The sequence below is a fragment of the Genypterus blacodes genome, unplaced genomic scaffold (assembly GCF_046128005.1).
Source record: "Genypterus blacodes isolate CSIRO-AG114 ecotype Tasmania unplaced genomic scaffold, CSIRO-AGI_Gbla_v1 ptg000048l_1, whole genome shotgun sequence".
Classification (NCBI taxonomy): domain Eukaryota; kingdom Metazoa; phylum Chordata; class Actinopteri; order Ophidiiformes; family Ophidiidae; genus Genypterus; species Genypterus blacodes.
The window spans coordinates 3,640,055-3,656,028 of record NW_027466861.1 but is presented as its reverse complement, the minus strand read 5'-3'; the positions used below and the strand labels follow the sequence as shown (position 1 = coordinate 3,656,028).

The 15,974-nt window shown below is 41.9% G+C and overlaps 2 protein-coding genes across 2 annotated transcripts in view; both read right to left on the bottom strand.

Moving 5' to 3' along the window:
* The window catches only part of csnk2b (casein kinase 2, beta polypeptide), a 74,995-nt gene that overhangs the window by 54,124 nt on the left and 4,897 nt on the right, over positions 1–15,974 (bottom strand). The gene's annotated exons all lie outside the window — the stretch shown is intronic.
* LOC143000612 (lymphocyte antigen 6 complex locus protein G6d-like) lies at positions 5,579–12,293 on the bottom strand. The gene is made up of 3 exons (XM_076149997.1): positions 12,124–12,293; positions 6,817–6,927; positions 5,579–6,716 (listed from the first exon to the last, which is right to left on the bottom strand). Exons 1-3 carry the CDS (start codon positions 12,173–12,175, stop codon positions 6,490–6,492), a joined length of 390 nt encoding a protein of 129 aa, XP_076006112.1. The 5' UTR covers positions 12,176–12,293; the 3' UTR covers positions 5,579–6,489.

Sequence of the window (15,974 nt, the reverse complement as noted above, 5' to 3'; positions counted from 1 at the left end):
CACACTAAATCTACTCTGAAATAGTTGGTAAATACTCTAAAACACTATATGTAGAATACTCAAAATTTATTTAATCCTCAAAGGTGTTCACTACATAACAGCAACACACACCCACACCCACACACACATCTACATATGGAACTTATGCATGTGTGTAAAAGTTTTGAAAATGAGTAATTAGCCATAGAATGGTATGAAAAGTACATAGAAAGTCATGGAAGTCCAGTCCAGACCATATATACAGTGTACTTTGAGATACATGCCTACAGAGTACATGTTAAGTTAATATACACTTAATGTTCAGAGGGACAAGACTGCAAGTTGTGTAAAATTCAAAACATGTTCAAGAATTATGAAGCAGCGTAATGCAATGAGGATTTCAAATGGAAAACAAGTAAAAGACCCTTTTCTGTCTCTAAGGGCCCCAGGTGCTCCAGAGGGCCACTAGAGCAGCAGCCAGAGCAGCAGTCACAGGGAGCCGGGTGGCTGCGGCTCCGTTACACAGGTCAGTGTGGCAGCAGGTGGCAGTGATGGTGTAGGTGGCAGTCAGGATGGTGCCATTGCTGTTTTTGCATTGACTCTGTTCCGCACAGCCACTCTGATGAATGCTCAGCATGTCGGCAACGTCAAATTCTGGAAGAAGCAAAGGGGAGAAACCAGCAATGCTCATTACTGGACATATTTTAACCACAGTGGGAATTTCCATCACTCATCAAACACTTGTGTGATAAGTGTGTAATGGTTTTGGTTCGTCAGCTGTAATCTTACTGGCAACTGCACTGATGCATTGTGTCTGAGCGCTGGTGCAGTTGACGACACCCTTGCTGATGCAGTAGCTGAGAATGTCCACATCACAGGTGTGACAAGTCAGAGACTCAACTGTGAGGAGAGGAGAGGAGAGGAGAGGAGAGGAGAGGAGAGGAGAGGAGAGGAGAGGAGAGGAGAGGAGAGTTTAAATCCTCGTCACTGTACAAGAAATTGAAATCACCACCCTAAAATCAAACTTAATTTCCTTTACCACCTTTATCAAACAAACATTGCAATCACAAAGTAAACATTCAGATTTTGTTGCATAACCTCCCAAGGTGAACACAATACAGAACACTACGTCACACCCTCTGGCTTTGAAGTAGCCGCTGCTGCTACAGAGAAAAGAATATCTGCATTGCTTTTAGTCCAAAACCAAATTATGGATAACAAGAAAAGCTTTGAATTTTAAAGTACATTTTTCCAACCACAAAATACATTAAAGACAACTTACCTGTAACAAAGAGAGTCAACAGAGCCGCACAGGCCCACAGAAATCTGCTCATTATGCTCGTCACGGCGAAACAAAGTCTCAGATTGCAACAGTGGTGGTGATGGTGAACCTTCGCAACTGGCTGTGATGTTAAGATGAATATGAACACTGAGTCAGGGCCAAATCTTTATACGGCAGGAGTCACATCAGGAACTGCTTTGCAAATAAGAGTCAACAATGGGTCTGAGATAAGAAAGTGGTTGTTAGGGGTGACACATTCCTGTAATGCATGATAAGCCGACAACAAGAGTCTTAAATAAAACCATTACAGTTACACACACACACACTCTGAATGTATATGTATGTACAGTTTTTGTATCAAACTAAACTGTCCGGCCTGAGCGCTTGGTCCTTTATCTATCTTGCCTGCCTGTTATCAGCAGATACCAAACCTCTACTAGAGACATGACCCCCTGTGCTCTATGACCCGGGTCCATTTGAGACTGAGACCAAAGAAATAGTCACCAAAGAAAGATACAATGTGACACATCGAATGCTTGACACACTACTGCAGACATTTGCCTTTTGCATCCTATGGTCAAAAGTGTCTTTTGACCATAGTTATGTGTGTAGCCGATCAGGTGTGGGTGGAGCAGGGAGAGATGGTGAATAGGCAATGCTGTGCTTCCTGTTCCAGTATACAACATGCTCTGGACTTGGATTGGAGTATTGTCACGCTCTTTAGAGCCAACAGTCCAGCTTTAAAATCTGTGAATTGGCAACCAGTATCTCTGCATTGATTCTTGAGTCATACATTTTGATTTTGTCTCGTTAATTTTTAATTTCGTCAATTACTTTATTGACTCTTTTTGTTGCCACACAGAAGAGAGAAAGAGAGAATACCAGAGATTAGAATAAAATAGAATAGAATGATAAAAATGTTTTCTGAAGATTTATTTTGACAGCGTCATTTTCTTTCGGTAAAAAAAACAACATTCATAAAGGTTAAATGTTAAACTTAATGTAGAACTTAGAAATGTGTGGTTTGTGTTTATATAAAGAAATTCCATTGATCAAATTCCATAATGTAAACATCCCAGTAAATAAGAGTGCAGAATGATCAGAGTCACAATAGGTAAATCATTTCTTCTTAAAAGCTTCCAAAGTTGCATCATCAGTGTTTTTGTTCCAACAAAAATCCTGCATCATTAAAGAAAAAAAACAATTTGACACAATGAGTTGGCCAGATGTAAGTAAACAATGACGTGTGTGTGTGTTTATGCTCAGTTCAGCCCATGTTTAATCTTTTCTCGCATGAGAAAAGATTTAAAAGTGGTGCGTCATAACTGAAGCTCCCTTAAGTTTCACCTTGCACACCAGCCAATCAGAAACAAGTATTACTAGTTCAAACACAAAGGTCAAACTGTTGTGTCATATGTGGTGTGCCTCTCCTGTCGTTGCTGTGTGTTTATTGCCATGGAGGACTGTGAATTGCGCTGGTGCATTACATCCTGCTCCCCAACACAGAGGCCAGGATGGCTGCACCAATGGTGGCAGTGAGGGTGGCCTTGGTGGAGGGGGCGCCGCTCTTGATGGGGTTGCATTTGTCTGTTGTGCAACAGCTCTTGGTGACTGTGTAGGCCGCTTTCACAATGGGCAGGGTGCCTGTGAAGGTGCCATTGCAGTTTGAGTTGTCACTGCACCCCTGGGTGTTGAAGCCCAAGAAGGATGAGATCCCGGGGAATTCTGTGGAGAAACGATGTGTCAGGATAACATGGGAGGAATTATGTAACTCTTCAAAAGTGATGTTTATATATATATATATATATATATATATATATATATATATATATATATATATATATGTATATAATATATAATATATATTTTCTTCACAGTGACTTCATTTTTTTGCCAAAACATGTGTATAGTTACTCTTACTGTGTGTGTGTGTGTGTGTGTGTGTGTGTGTGTGTGTGTGTGTGAGTCAGTGTTGGGAGTGATAGAATGACAGTGTTGCTGATGGGTGTGATCTTGGACTTTACATACTTGCTTCGGAGGTGAAGCAAACGGTGGAGTTGCCTGAACAGGTCTCCGACTGGGGGAAAAAGCAGAAACCCACCAAACCGATATTGCATTTGTTACAACTCAGGGAATCCGCTGAAACACACAAAATTAAGAGTACATCATGATTTCATTCAAACATCTCTGTCTCATCCACAAATATCAACATCATTCATTGTGACCTTTGCCAGGTTGTTGCTTTAGTACGCGGCTGACCACACCTGGATCTGACTGCTACCCTTAAACATGTCGCACTGATTCAAGAAATGTGACTTTAAAGGCTGCATTGTCAAGAAAAGTGTCCCGGATGTCCAGGGTGCCAACAGGAGGATTGAAAAGCAGTTCTGTGTTTTTCTTTCGTGACCTCCAACCTGTTCAGAGCTCAAGTAAAATACTTTCTTGCACAGGTACTGGACAGCGAAAAATGGTTCTGATTCTGAATGATTTGGATTTAAAAACTTGTTGTTAGTGTTCAATCCTAATGCAGATGGATGATGTTTAAATTCAGAAAGTTGACACTACTCCAACAGAGGATTTTAGCTGACTTATTAAATGTTATTCATTCCTGTACCAAAATAAGAACATATCCTAAATTGAATGGTTGATTTTTGGTCTTACCCAGCATGAAAGATGCAACCACGACAATGATTCCAAATACGATCCTGCTCATCTTGGCGTGTTTCTTGGGTTCTCAGGTCCTAGGCAGAAATCCTCACAGAAATATAAGACTGGTGAACCTGTTCAGGGGAGGCCAGGGTTATATAGGAGCACAAGGTGATGGGAAGGAAGAAGCGAGGGGGTGGGGTGGAGGTGGAGGTGGAGGTGGAGGTGGGGTGGGGTGGTAAGTAGGTGTCTTTACGTCTTGTGTCATTCTTTAGCTCAGGGGAAGAGGTGTGAGCAACACTGGAATTAGAACAGCAGGATTAACATTACAAATACCTGCGGTAGGTAGGAGACAAAGGAGGCTTGTTTGCTGAATGCACCTGTGTCATCTACTGCAGGTTCATCTGCACAACACATTTGATGGTGAGCGTGGAGCTTACTGTGTCATTTCACGCTATATTTTAGTGCTCATGTATTAGACTCACAACAAAATCAAACACAGGCTACATTTGCATTGTAGGTGTTGTTGCCCAGTTCAGCCTAAATCGGATGTTTTGACAACCTGTTTGCATCTACTTTTATAAGTGACCTATATATCTGATTCCTGCGTCAGAGGCTTTTACTTCCTCATATCCAGATCTTATTAAGCAATTCAGTTTGTGTTGGCGGTGGTTAAATAGATGTAAACAAAGAAAGTGAATGGTGAGTGATGGGCCACAGTCATTCCAATACGACCAGAGTGAAATGAGGAGCAAATCATAAATGAATGGGATTATGTGATATAAGTGGTGACATGAGAGTCTAAATCTGATCTGAAAATATCAGATTCCATGTGCTGATTTCCTGGTTACTCTGCCATTGTGCAGATCTAATGTGTGTGTGAACAATACATCAGAATCAGGTTGCATGAACCTGGCAATGTAAACATGGCCTTAGTCATTTGGGGGCTCTGAGGAAACACTTGTAAAGCCCCCTTTCTTTCCTAACTGAAAATAATATTGACAGTGAGTGAGTGATCAATTAAGGATCTAAAAGTAAATAAACGGGTTCCTTGAAATTCACAATAAAATGATTATTGTTTGATAAAAGTTCAAATGAAAGCATGTGGGCCACAATGATAGAGATGGCTCCTGATCAGACTATGAGACACAACTGTGACCATAACTATTACAATTAAATAAGATGTCAAACACTGATACACTGAAGGATGTATATACTTTCTTCTGAAGTGAAAAGATGAAAAACAAAACAAAAACGGAGTCAGGAAAGCTTCAGTAACAGCCGTGTTTGAGAACATTGCAATTTCCATGACAGGAACAACCAAGGCTTCCAAAATTTTTAAAAGATGATGCTAAACTTCAGCCAACATCACGAGACAAGACACCGACGGGGAAAACCCTTCCGGTTGTTTGTTGTGACCTCCACGTCTGACTCATTTGTGTTGTGGGTTGAAGAATGACCTCAGGAAGAAAGAAAAAAATGCTAATCTGCTGAGGTGTGCGCATTGATAGTTATTATCTGAGTCATAAGAAGTCAGCACATACAAATCAAATGCCGACATATCAAACAAAGGGACCATGTGAGTTTGAAAAGACTTCCATCCACTAAGCCGAAGAACCAGTCGGTCCTGAACAGGCGCTCGGAGAGAACAACACACAATGACAAGCAGAATTTATGGGCCACTAATGATTGGCAAAGACCTTTATTACATTCTTCAGATTCTTTGTGTAACATCACAACATCATCGCCTGTGTTTCTGTTTTAACAGTCATAAATTGGTTCATGAAGGAAGTTTAATACCTAATTGGTCATTCAGCCTAACTTGTGATTGAATTGAGTTTAAGTCAGAGCCAGTATCAAATAGGTACAAGAGGTCTTCAGTGTTGAGGGTTTACAACAAATTGGAAGTTGCTGTGCCGTCTTGTACAGATGCCAAGATGCACGCAGATGATAAACAATTGATTCATCGCATTCTCCCCCCGTATATACACATCTAAAACTAAACCAGACAAATGAGCTTTTACCACCTAATGGGAATGGTGAAGGAAGAGAAAGAACAAAAGAAAGAAGACCTTTTCACAGACAGCAGAGGGACAACAACTGATATTATTACAGCTAAACTTTACTTTCAAAAGTAACGTTTGAAAACTTTGATAACCCAAATCCCCACAGAAGCTTTAGAATCCATACATTGGCCCTCCGATATTGCACTTGTAGCTTACATGGCATGCAGTGGGTGGAATATGTTAGATTCAACTCTATTGGCACTAATTCACCTTACAAACTGTTGTTGCTCTGAGCGGCATTTCAGGGTAAACAGTTAATCACACACACGATATCAAACCTTTGCATTTTCTACGGGGACTAAAAGTATAATGCACCTGAAGGAGGCCAGTAAACACAAGACGCATGTCAAAAACACGAGGGTAAGAAAGCAGGGAGCATTTAATTTAATCATCATAGCGCTGGTGTGTGTGCGTGTGTGTGTGCGTGCGTGTGCGTGTGTGTGTGCATGATGTGTTCATCTGTGTATATACGCTATATATATATACATATATATCTATGTATATGTGTATCTTCTATCACACCAGGGCCAAAAACAAAGCAGTAATGGAGGCCATGGCCAGAGCAAACATGGGGGTCCTGGTCATCCCGGGGGCGGCGTTGCACAGGTCGGAGCTGCAGCAGGTCTTAGTCATGGAGTAGACGGTGGTGGAGTTGGCGATTTTGTCTGGGAGATCCACATCTCGGGTCTTGTTGCACTCGGCCACCTTTAAACAGCCCTTCGTGTTGATTTCCACTAGGCTGGCTGTGGAGGCACACACACACACACACAAACATTAATTTATGTACTGTATGTGTTTACTAGAATGCCAACAATTGAGATGTTTGCCTGCTGGGTTCCTTACCTGCTTTCCCCTTGCCACTGTAGCAATGTTCTCCTTCCTTACACGTCACTTTAGAGGTCATGCACCATTTAAAGAGTCCAAAAGAGCAGTCGTAGCATTGCAGAGTGTGAGCTGAGAGCGCCAATGAGGGGAGAAAAGACAAAAACGTGGAATTAGAGGCATGAAAACGGGGTAGAAATGGTCAGAATAAGTACAGCACAAGTTCAGAACAGGAGCTTCTGGTTGAAACATGAAACCAGTAAACTGTTAGGGCTTTGAATCAGCTGAGGCGGAGCAAATGCCATAGATCATAAACCATCTCGTCCACAAAATTTTACTTCAGCCCAGATATCAATGGATCTCTGGAGCTCCTTTCACATAGTCTGGGTGTTGACAAAACAGGTTGCACAAACAATTCCCAGCAGACAGAAATTCCAGGTCTTATGGTGCCAGTTAACCCATAATGATGCCATGTGATCCTCCTCCAGGAGCAGGTTTGTGATCACATGAAACGTGAGCTGAGGCTAAGCTGAAAATTCATTATCGGTCCCGTTATTCAATTAGCATTAGTAGTATTGGAGTAGTTGAAGTAGTCTTGAGTCTTCCTATAACGCTACAGTAATACTTGATTATTTAACTCTCAAAAAACAACAGAACATTTTTTTTATGTACCTGGAATGAAACATTCTGGTCTGGAGGCACCTGACTCCAGTTCTTGTTTCACGCCCAGCATCACAGGCTGGCAGAGGGCCAAAAATAATCTTTTTCATCTAATGAATCATCAGAGCGAGCAGGCAGTAAACTGGTTCGGTTTGTCAGTCCTGCTGATGTTATCGGAGGGTTTAAATTAAAAGTTTGGAACAATTTATGACTCAGAGAACAAAAAGAAAAAAAATGTAAATGCTTTTGGGGTTCCACCAGCCCAGACACAGCCCGTTACCGTGGTGATTACACCTGTGGTAAAAGCCGATCCGCCATCGTCAGAATCAAAAGATTCGAAGAAACACACTTCTTTAATTCTGTGTCTGGAGACTGTGAAGGAAACTCAAGAGACCAATGCACCATTGTGTAAACCAGTTAAAAACCAGTCCTCAGAGTTTTCTTTTGTCTTGCACAAACACAGACATCATTTAGTTCCACAAAACATGTCAGTCAAGCTCCAGACTCGGCAGCAGTTCCCTGAGATCATCAAACACCACACTGTCTTCAGCTTTCATGACACACAAATACAATCAGACGTGAAGATCAATCCGCTGCCAAATAATGTCATGGGGTACTTGATTGTGTCCTTCACCTACGAACACACAGTATATTTTAATACATCAGATATTTGACTTAAAGCTACTGTCTCTTCAATTACTCGAGTCAGACAGACATCACTTATGAATATAAGGAAAAGCTTCCTCAGGTACAAAAATAATGAAGTAGAAGGATCATTCACTACTTATTCTAATATTCCAACTACAAAATCTTTATACCTTTTCATATCTACTTAAATTTATGAACTAATGCATCTGCACTTTTGTACACAAACGCCCACACACACACCCTGTACAGCCAGTTTCGGGCACGCCCAAGTTTAAGCAGTGCCCTTGAAGAACTCCCAAAGCTCCATTCTGTTTGCTCTCCCACGTGATTGTGTGTTTGAGTGTGTGTTTGTGACTGTGTGTGTATACACTCACTTACTCTGGATAAATAGCAAGGAAAATCAGAAATTGATCATTTTACTCAGCTCTTAAAGTGATCATTAAGAGATCACTTTATTAAGAGATTAAGAGCTAATTTAATTAAAAAACTAAGGTTGAACTTGTATGACGGCTTAAATCCTGATGGAAGAGTCATGTGAGCTGCGTTGCCACACCCGGCAGCAGGTGGGCCCTGATCGGCACCTCACCCGAGGCCCCAGCTGCTGGTGTTGTAACAGGGACGTCAGTTACCGCAGCTGATCCTCCCCATCGACACTTGTGGTCACCTCGGACTTCAATTCACAAAAAGTGCATTTAGCCATTATGGCGCAAGTGCACAAAAATGTAGGCAAAACGTTGTGATATTGGCATACTGAACAATCTTCTCTGTGAATGCTGCAGCTTTATCACGGCCAAAGGATGAATTGTATGTGTGGCTGCCTGCCGGATTGAGGGAACTACTACTATTAAACTACAAATATGCCAATTCTGCTCAATCATTCTAAAGTACACATGAATAAATGAATTAATTCTTCTTTCTTACTGATTTTAACCCCTGAGTTTCAGTGAAGCACATGTGAGGTTTTCTTCTGGGTTGTGTGTTTTTTTGTTCCTCGGATGTTCTAGTTTGCTATTCCATCAATGTCTGTGAACCCAGTAATTACATTTGGAGACGTGCTTCTCCCCTCGCACAGTGTTGCCACACCTGAAGCAGCTTTTTGCGCCCAAGGAGTTGCCAAGGGCAGCCTGACACAGAAGGTTGCCTCACAGCTGAAGGATCCTGGTGAGTTGATTGTCTATTGTATGTAAGCTCAAGTACAAATTCCTTCCTGGTTGCCTACACAGTGACCTTTGACAAGAGAAATGCTTCTCCATCATTGGTAGATGATGTCAATGCGTCTCGTATGGATCAAGCAGAGGCGACAGAAACAAGAGGGAATTGTACTTTGAGTTATATTGTAGTCGATTGTGAGCTATAAATGCCAGTAAAACACAAGCGTATCAACTTTCTCCAACATGACGTACAAGGTTTTGTATAAAGGTATCACATTTGAAATGAACTGAAGCTCGAAAATAACTCTAGGCTGTTACATAAAGGGAACTTCTGAGAACTTCAACAGTCGATTATTCATCCCTACATTTAATAGAGAAAGTGTACTTAAACTGGAACACAGAGTGGATGTTTCACTTTTACAAATCATATGTACCTGCAATTACAGACAGAGTTGCCGGGTGAGTCGCCTTGCTGATGAATCAATCTTTGGTTTCTACTGCCCTCTATAGATCAGTCTTATGAACTACAGCTTTCTTTCATTGGTCTCTGTTTGCAGGAACAGAGCAACAATGAGAGGATTCGAGCTATGGGATTGGCGTTTGTGTTGGAAAAAATATTCCAGTTGAGGAAACTCCTGTAAGCCTAATTGTGTTGTGTATTATTTGCCAAACTGAATTAAACGGTGATTACAGCTTTGGTGTAATTAAATACATTAGGGGTCACGGTCGGAGTCAGTACCCACATCGTCCACCTGAGGGCGGTAATGACACGAGATAACTAAAAATAGTTTGTTTCAAGTTGGAACAAGTTTGGTTTCTGGTTTAAGGAAATACTCATCACAGTTTAGCTTTGTGCATCCAAGAAAAGGTAGTAGAAATAAAACCTAAATACCCACTCTGGCCTGGGAACGGCTAAGAATCACAGATCTAATTCACTAATGACGTTTTGGCATTGGGAAAAACAAACAGAAGACATGGAGCGGAAAGGGTGTAGACTGGAACTGAACCCACAGTGTGAGATCACGCCATGAGATCCACCTCATCCTTTTCTGCATGCAGATCTTACAATCTTGCAAGTGATAAACTATTGTGTGATATTTACACATCTAAAGGTCAAATTATGACAAACGCCTTCGAAGCATCCGCCATCGTCACACTCCGGCCTGTCGAAAGGTAAAGATAAATATGCAAATAGGCGGGTCTGCAGTGTTGAGCAAATACAATTAGTTTCCCTTGGGATCTAGACAAACATAAACATCACCACTGACGTCCCTCAAGGATCAGACGCCACCAATATCCTGCACCATGTTGACAAAGACAAAAACAACCAGATCCAGTTTAAACTACCTCTCCCTTGGATGCACACACTTATTCATCCGCCCTAGTCACTTGGCGCTGCACTGCATGTAATTATCTACATTTGTGGAGCCATTTTCTCACACAAACACCTATTAAAGTAAAGATTAGTGGGCTAGAGGTCACACTTATATGATGAAAAGAAGCCAAAATGGTGTCCAGTTATCGGCCCCTTGAGGAAGGGTGTGGTTTGAAAATTGAGACTTGGGGCTGCCGCAGGCAAAAGACAATAACGGTCACGACAAAAACATGCACATAAACATGATCGTAAGAGGACAAATAGCCTTTCAACTACATCCAGTCCGCTTCTGTTCAAGTGGAATTTGAGACATGGCAAAGCCTCAACTGTTCCTGAGTGAGGAATTTCTCATGCAATGGATGGCAGGTTGGGAAATGCTCCAATGTTTAATAACGTCTGGGGGACGATGACCCTTCGGCACAAACAGGCCTCTCTGCATATAAACCAGAATATATGGTGTGATGGTAAAGACTTGGAGTGGGACAGAGACACACTGAAGCTCCCTGAAACACGTCTGTACATGTAGAGGTGTGTCAAAGTATGCATCACCCAAACATGTCCTGCAAGATAAGACTGTTTAAAAAGGGGGATGGGCAAATTCAACGTTTGTCAATTGAATACCTTGATATCACTAACAAAACAATATTACAAAAAATGTGAACAATTGTGAGGGACAAAGTTGTCTGGATCCAAATAACACAAAGCAAAGATTACAATAAATTAAATAACAATTTCAATCAAATAAACACAAAGAGGAATCCTGTAAACTATTTAGTTTCTTGAAAATTAACTCTAATTTACTGATCAACAACAATACTACATGATTTTTGTTTTATATGGGCATAAATAAGACAAACGTCATGTTCCCCTCTTTAGTAAGCTGTAATTTCCATTCATCACAAGTAAAACTGCCTTAATTTTAGCCCCCAAAAATACTTTAATGACGTATTTTTGTTATCTGGGGGACACTGAGGAGCCCGTTAGTTACATTTTAGGCCCCTGAAAGTAAAAGCATCTGCGCAGTGCGAGAACACACCCAGTTAGTAAAGACATTAACAAGGACAAACACTCACAAACGCCCCAAGAAAAAACACACAAGTCAAATATTGGAAAGTAGTTTTACTCCAATAACGTGTTTGACAGGATCTGAACTTTTAATGTCACTTCTCTTTTAACCAAATTACTGCTCGAGCTTGGGGCGATTATGGAATCATTTCTTGTGTCTTGTCTGTTCATAACAGCAAAGCAACTATCCTGCAGGGTTCGGGGATGTTTAAAAGGAAAACCGTTTCACTACGCCAAACACAAACACACCACAGGCACATTAGAATAACGTCACCCCTTATGAAAACAAGTCATTTACATTACTTTGCCTTTGATCCGAAGCGATAACTGAAAATTTTAACAGATAAATGAACACTTGAACGCACCACGAACTGAGAGATATTCAAATCACATTTTAAAGGTTTCCCCCCCCCCAGTTTAGTTTCTTACCGACTGCAAAGAGGGCCGTCACTGCCAACAGCTGGAGGATTATTCTGTTCATCTTGGAAAAACACGCGGAAAACTCCACAAAGAGCGAGCGAGCGAGGGTGTGTGAATGTGAGTGAGTGTGTGTGTGAATGCGGGAGGACCGTTATAACGTTGATGACACGCCGAACAGGTCTCACCATCCCTTTATTAATAACATTCCGCCTCCCATCAACGCGTCACCGTTATCCAATCAGAGGCTGCTATCTGTTACGACGACCCCGCCCCCTCCCCTCTCCCATCTGACCCACCTGTGTGTGCAGCGTGCGTGTGTCTGATATAGTAATGCATCAACGCTGTCAGTTTGTTTGATTGGAAAACCTCACGTTGTCAGTATGATGACACCAGACAAACTATGCTTTTTGAAATCAACACTACATTTGTGTTAATACTTAAATTAAACATTTATTCAAAGGGAAGTAACCTAGTCTCATCGCACACGCGGGACAAGAAGTGACTCATCTACGTGCTGCTACACTGAATGTTAGAGCAACGGTTCTCAAACGGTGGTGCGTGTGCCACTAAAGTGCCCCTAAGGGGGCACGTGAGGTTAAAGGTTATTGTATCAAAATATTCACATATTAAATGTGTTTCAGCTGAAGATGAATCATTATCCTCCTTTAATTCCCTCTCGGCCATGTTTGTTTGTTCTGACTGTGCAAGTTTGCTGTGTCGCTCTTCTGTGCAGCTGGATTTGCTTAACTGACTGAAGAGACTGTTTGTTCTTCCTGTTTGTCTCTCTTACGCTACAGCACCTGCTTGCTCTTATTGATTAGGCCAAGAGATTGATTATACCAAACAAACCAAACAATATATTCTATAGGAGATCAGCGTTTCTAGCGTTTGGAGTAAACAATGGCTTAATGAGCAACTAAGCAATGAAAGAGACTTTATGTTAAGGGTGTGGCTCAGTTAACTGATGCTGTCTTCAATGTTAATATCAATAAATAACAATTGACTGCATTTGAAACAGGGTTTGTGACTTTCCATCAGGAGACTCGGTGACTTCATGCAGCAGTAACACCATGTGAGCATGCATCTGGTCTTAGTCAGGAGGACTCAGCTGCACTTTGCCTTTCTGACAGACGTCCCTACGACAACTAGTCTGACTTTGACACATAAGACGAGTAGAGTAATATCCGTATCAGTGTGTGTTGTTTCCTGTGGGGACGAATAGATGAAATATCACTAATTGGAGATAAAACCACTAACACAGCAATCTCATCAAATATTCAGTAGACGATTGATTTGAAGATTTTGCTCTTCCTCCCGACTTACAGGCAACGTGTGTGTGCATGTGTGTGTGTTCTGTAAAAGAAGAGGCAAAGGCTGATTTGGCCCAGTTCAGATCTCAAATATCGTACAAATGTTTTCCAGGTTTTGCCCGAGGGAGCAGCCAGGAGTGGATTCCAGTTACCTTCTATTAAAGCCACAGCACAGGATACATGCAATAGATACTAGACTAAATAAAGAGAGAGGCGCAATATAGCTAAACCCAGAACAATACACCCAATGTTAAATACAGTGTGTGTGTGTGTGTGTGTGTGTGTGTGTGAGGCTTACAGTGCTGTGTTTCACTGTGACAAAAGTAAGTTGATTCAAGTTTTGCACTGACGATAACATAACAAGAACATGTTACAATGTACTGCTGTGCAACACGACATGTACTGTAATCTACATTACGATCATTTGGCAGATGCTTTTATCCAAAGAGACTTACATTACATTACCACCCTTCGCAGAGGGAACAGGCAACCCTCCGGTTCCCAAGCGGAAGCTCTACCCACTGAGCCACCGCCTGCCTACTGACCACAGGGCTGAGTCTGTCCTCAGTGTCAACACAGGTTTCACAAACTGTCACACATGTGTGTCAGCAGGTGGAGAAACACACAATGCATGTTCAAATGGAAGTATTCAATCAGAATATCAGATTCGAGTATTAAACATTTAGAATTCATGTCTCTGTAGTTTTTCAGTTACATTGTGGCATCGTGCCAAACACATACTTGTGTTTTTGAAGCAGTTTGAACCCCGTGTCAGTTTTAGGCGGTGACAACAGCAATCGAACCCGAAGAGCTCATTGCGTAATAACAGGATAGAGAGAATCCGCCTGAATAAATCCATTTACAATCACTCAATAAGTCTGTTAGTCGGAGTAAGCAAACCCAAAGTAAAGTTGATTTATATGTTGTGTTATATGCAACTGTGCTCACCGCTGCACCACCATGCTGTCCTATGGTCCCCACAGGCAGGGCCACACCCTTACACCCTTACAACATTACAACATTATACCGAAATCACTCCGGAGCTCTGTAACGCTACTATCAAACAAACAAGCACGTGCATGTGGATTAGACCAGAACCTGCTTAGTGGGGGTTAGCAAACATGTTTCCACACAGGGAGGGATCTTCACTTCACAGTTCAGATGTGCATGTCTCCTCTTGCCCACTGCTTCCCCGAGCATGCCGGAACACGAGCAGCTTTGCAAATATGCTGATTGAAAAAGAGAAATAGAGTCTAGGAAACGACCGACCCCACTGACCTGTCCAGAGGGGAACTCTTAAGACTTTAACGGTTTGTTTTCTCCTCATCCGTCACAGTGACAGACAGACTTTAATGATTATCTCGACTCAAATTCATTATTACGTTCAATCTGGTGAAGAAAAGTCAGCTGGTAGTGTGATAGGCCACAATGACTCCCACTATTACTACACAAGTGGTTATACCAAACCACAAAAACTGTTCCCACCCTTCTTGTTCCCTGTGGTTCGTCCATTTTTTATCTGCTTTCTGGTTTTGTTTCTCGATAGCCAGTAAGATGTTATGATTTGGTTTTCTGTCACAAAGGGGAAACCTCCAGAAATGGCAACTTCAGAGTCATCGCTTTGAAATCCCTCAGTGAGTGGGAGGCTCTCCAGGCCCAATGAAACGCCTCTATTGTTTTGCCCACAGATCCGCAGCTATGTGACGTATTCCTCAACTCATGTCACTGAGAAACACTGTGACTAGGAGAAAAACAGCTCAAACTAAGTCAGAGAGTTAAAATAACCGGAAGAAAGCTAAATTCATGCTCCTTTTATCTGTATTGAAGCTCTAAAACCACGTTCCCCCCTCCCGTTTCGGCCTGAACATCATGTGTCACGTCTTATTTTTGGACCCTGCTTGGGCGCGTGGTCCCTGTGGTTGAAACATTTGTCCCTATTGGATCGGTTCTGATCTAGAAGAACTTCAAAGCAGCGTTACGAGGGAAAACGGTGCAGAATTCCTCAGGGTGTGGCAGAGGCTTCACATGACTCGGAGCAGCTGAATAACTCCACACAAACTGGTTCCTCTGTCAAAACTCAAAACTGTGCCAAACTCGGTTCACATCTGAGGTAGAGCAAATTTACACACAGAGGAGGATATGAACTGTGTCATGGGAAAAAAATCACGTTATGTTTGCTTAATCATAATGTATGCACCCGTGTGGTTAATGGTTTAAGCACTTTGACGCATATTAACTTCTGCTCAGGACTTCATAAAGGGCGACAATATTTACAGTCCAGGCAGGGTGGCTGTGACCAAGCGGAGGGAGGCACCAGCTCAGCATCCTGGTATTGTGAGGAAACAAAAATAGGCAATGGCTGAGGATACACACAGCTTGTTATTGTGCGTGCGTAAAGAATTGAGAGAGAGAGAAAGAGGGAGAGAGAGGTGGTTCGTCCATTGCAGCTATTCAGGCTGGCACTGTTTGTTGTTATGCACCCATATATGTTGTGGAGAATAAAGACCCTGAAAGCCTCTCCATGGGTTTAAGTCCTTATTCAAGTTAAGT

Excerpts from the sequence above, each read along its gene's own strand:
- LOC143000612 (XM_076149997.1), bottom strand. The coding sequence starts at position 12,175 with ATGAACAGAATAATCCTCCAGCTGTTGGCAGTGACGGCCCTCTTTGCA. Across the intron at positions 6,928-12,123 it reads GACGGCCCTCTTTGCAGTCG|CTCACACTCTGCAATGCTAC; the intron begins GTAAGAAACTAA and ends TGGCGCTCTCAG. Across the intron at positions 6,717-6,816 it reads CAGTGGCAAGGGGAAAGCAG|CCAGCCTAGTGGAAATCAAC; the intron begins GTAAGGAACCCA and ends GTGCCTCCACAG.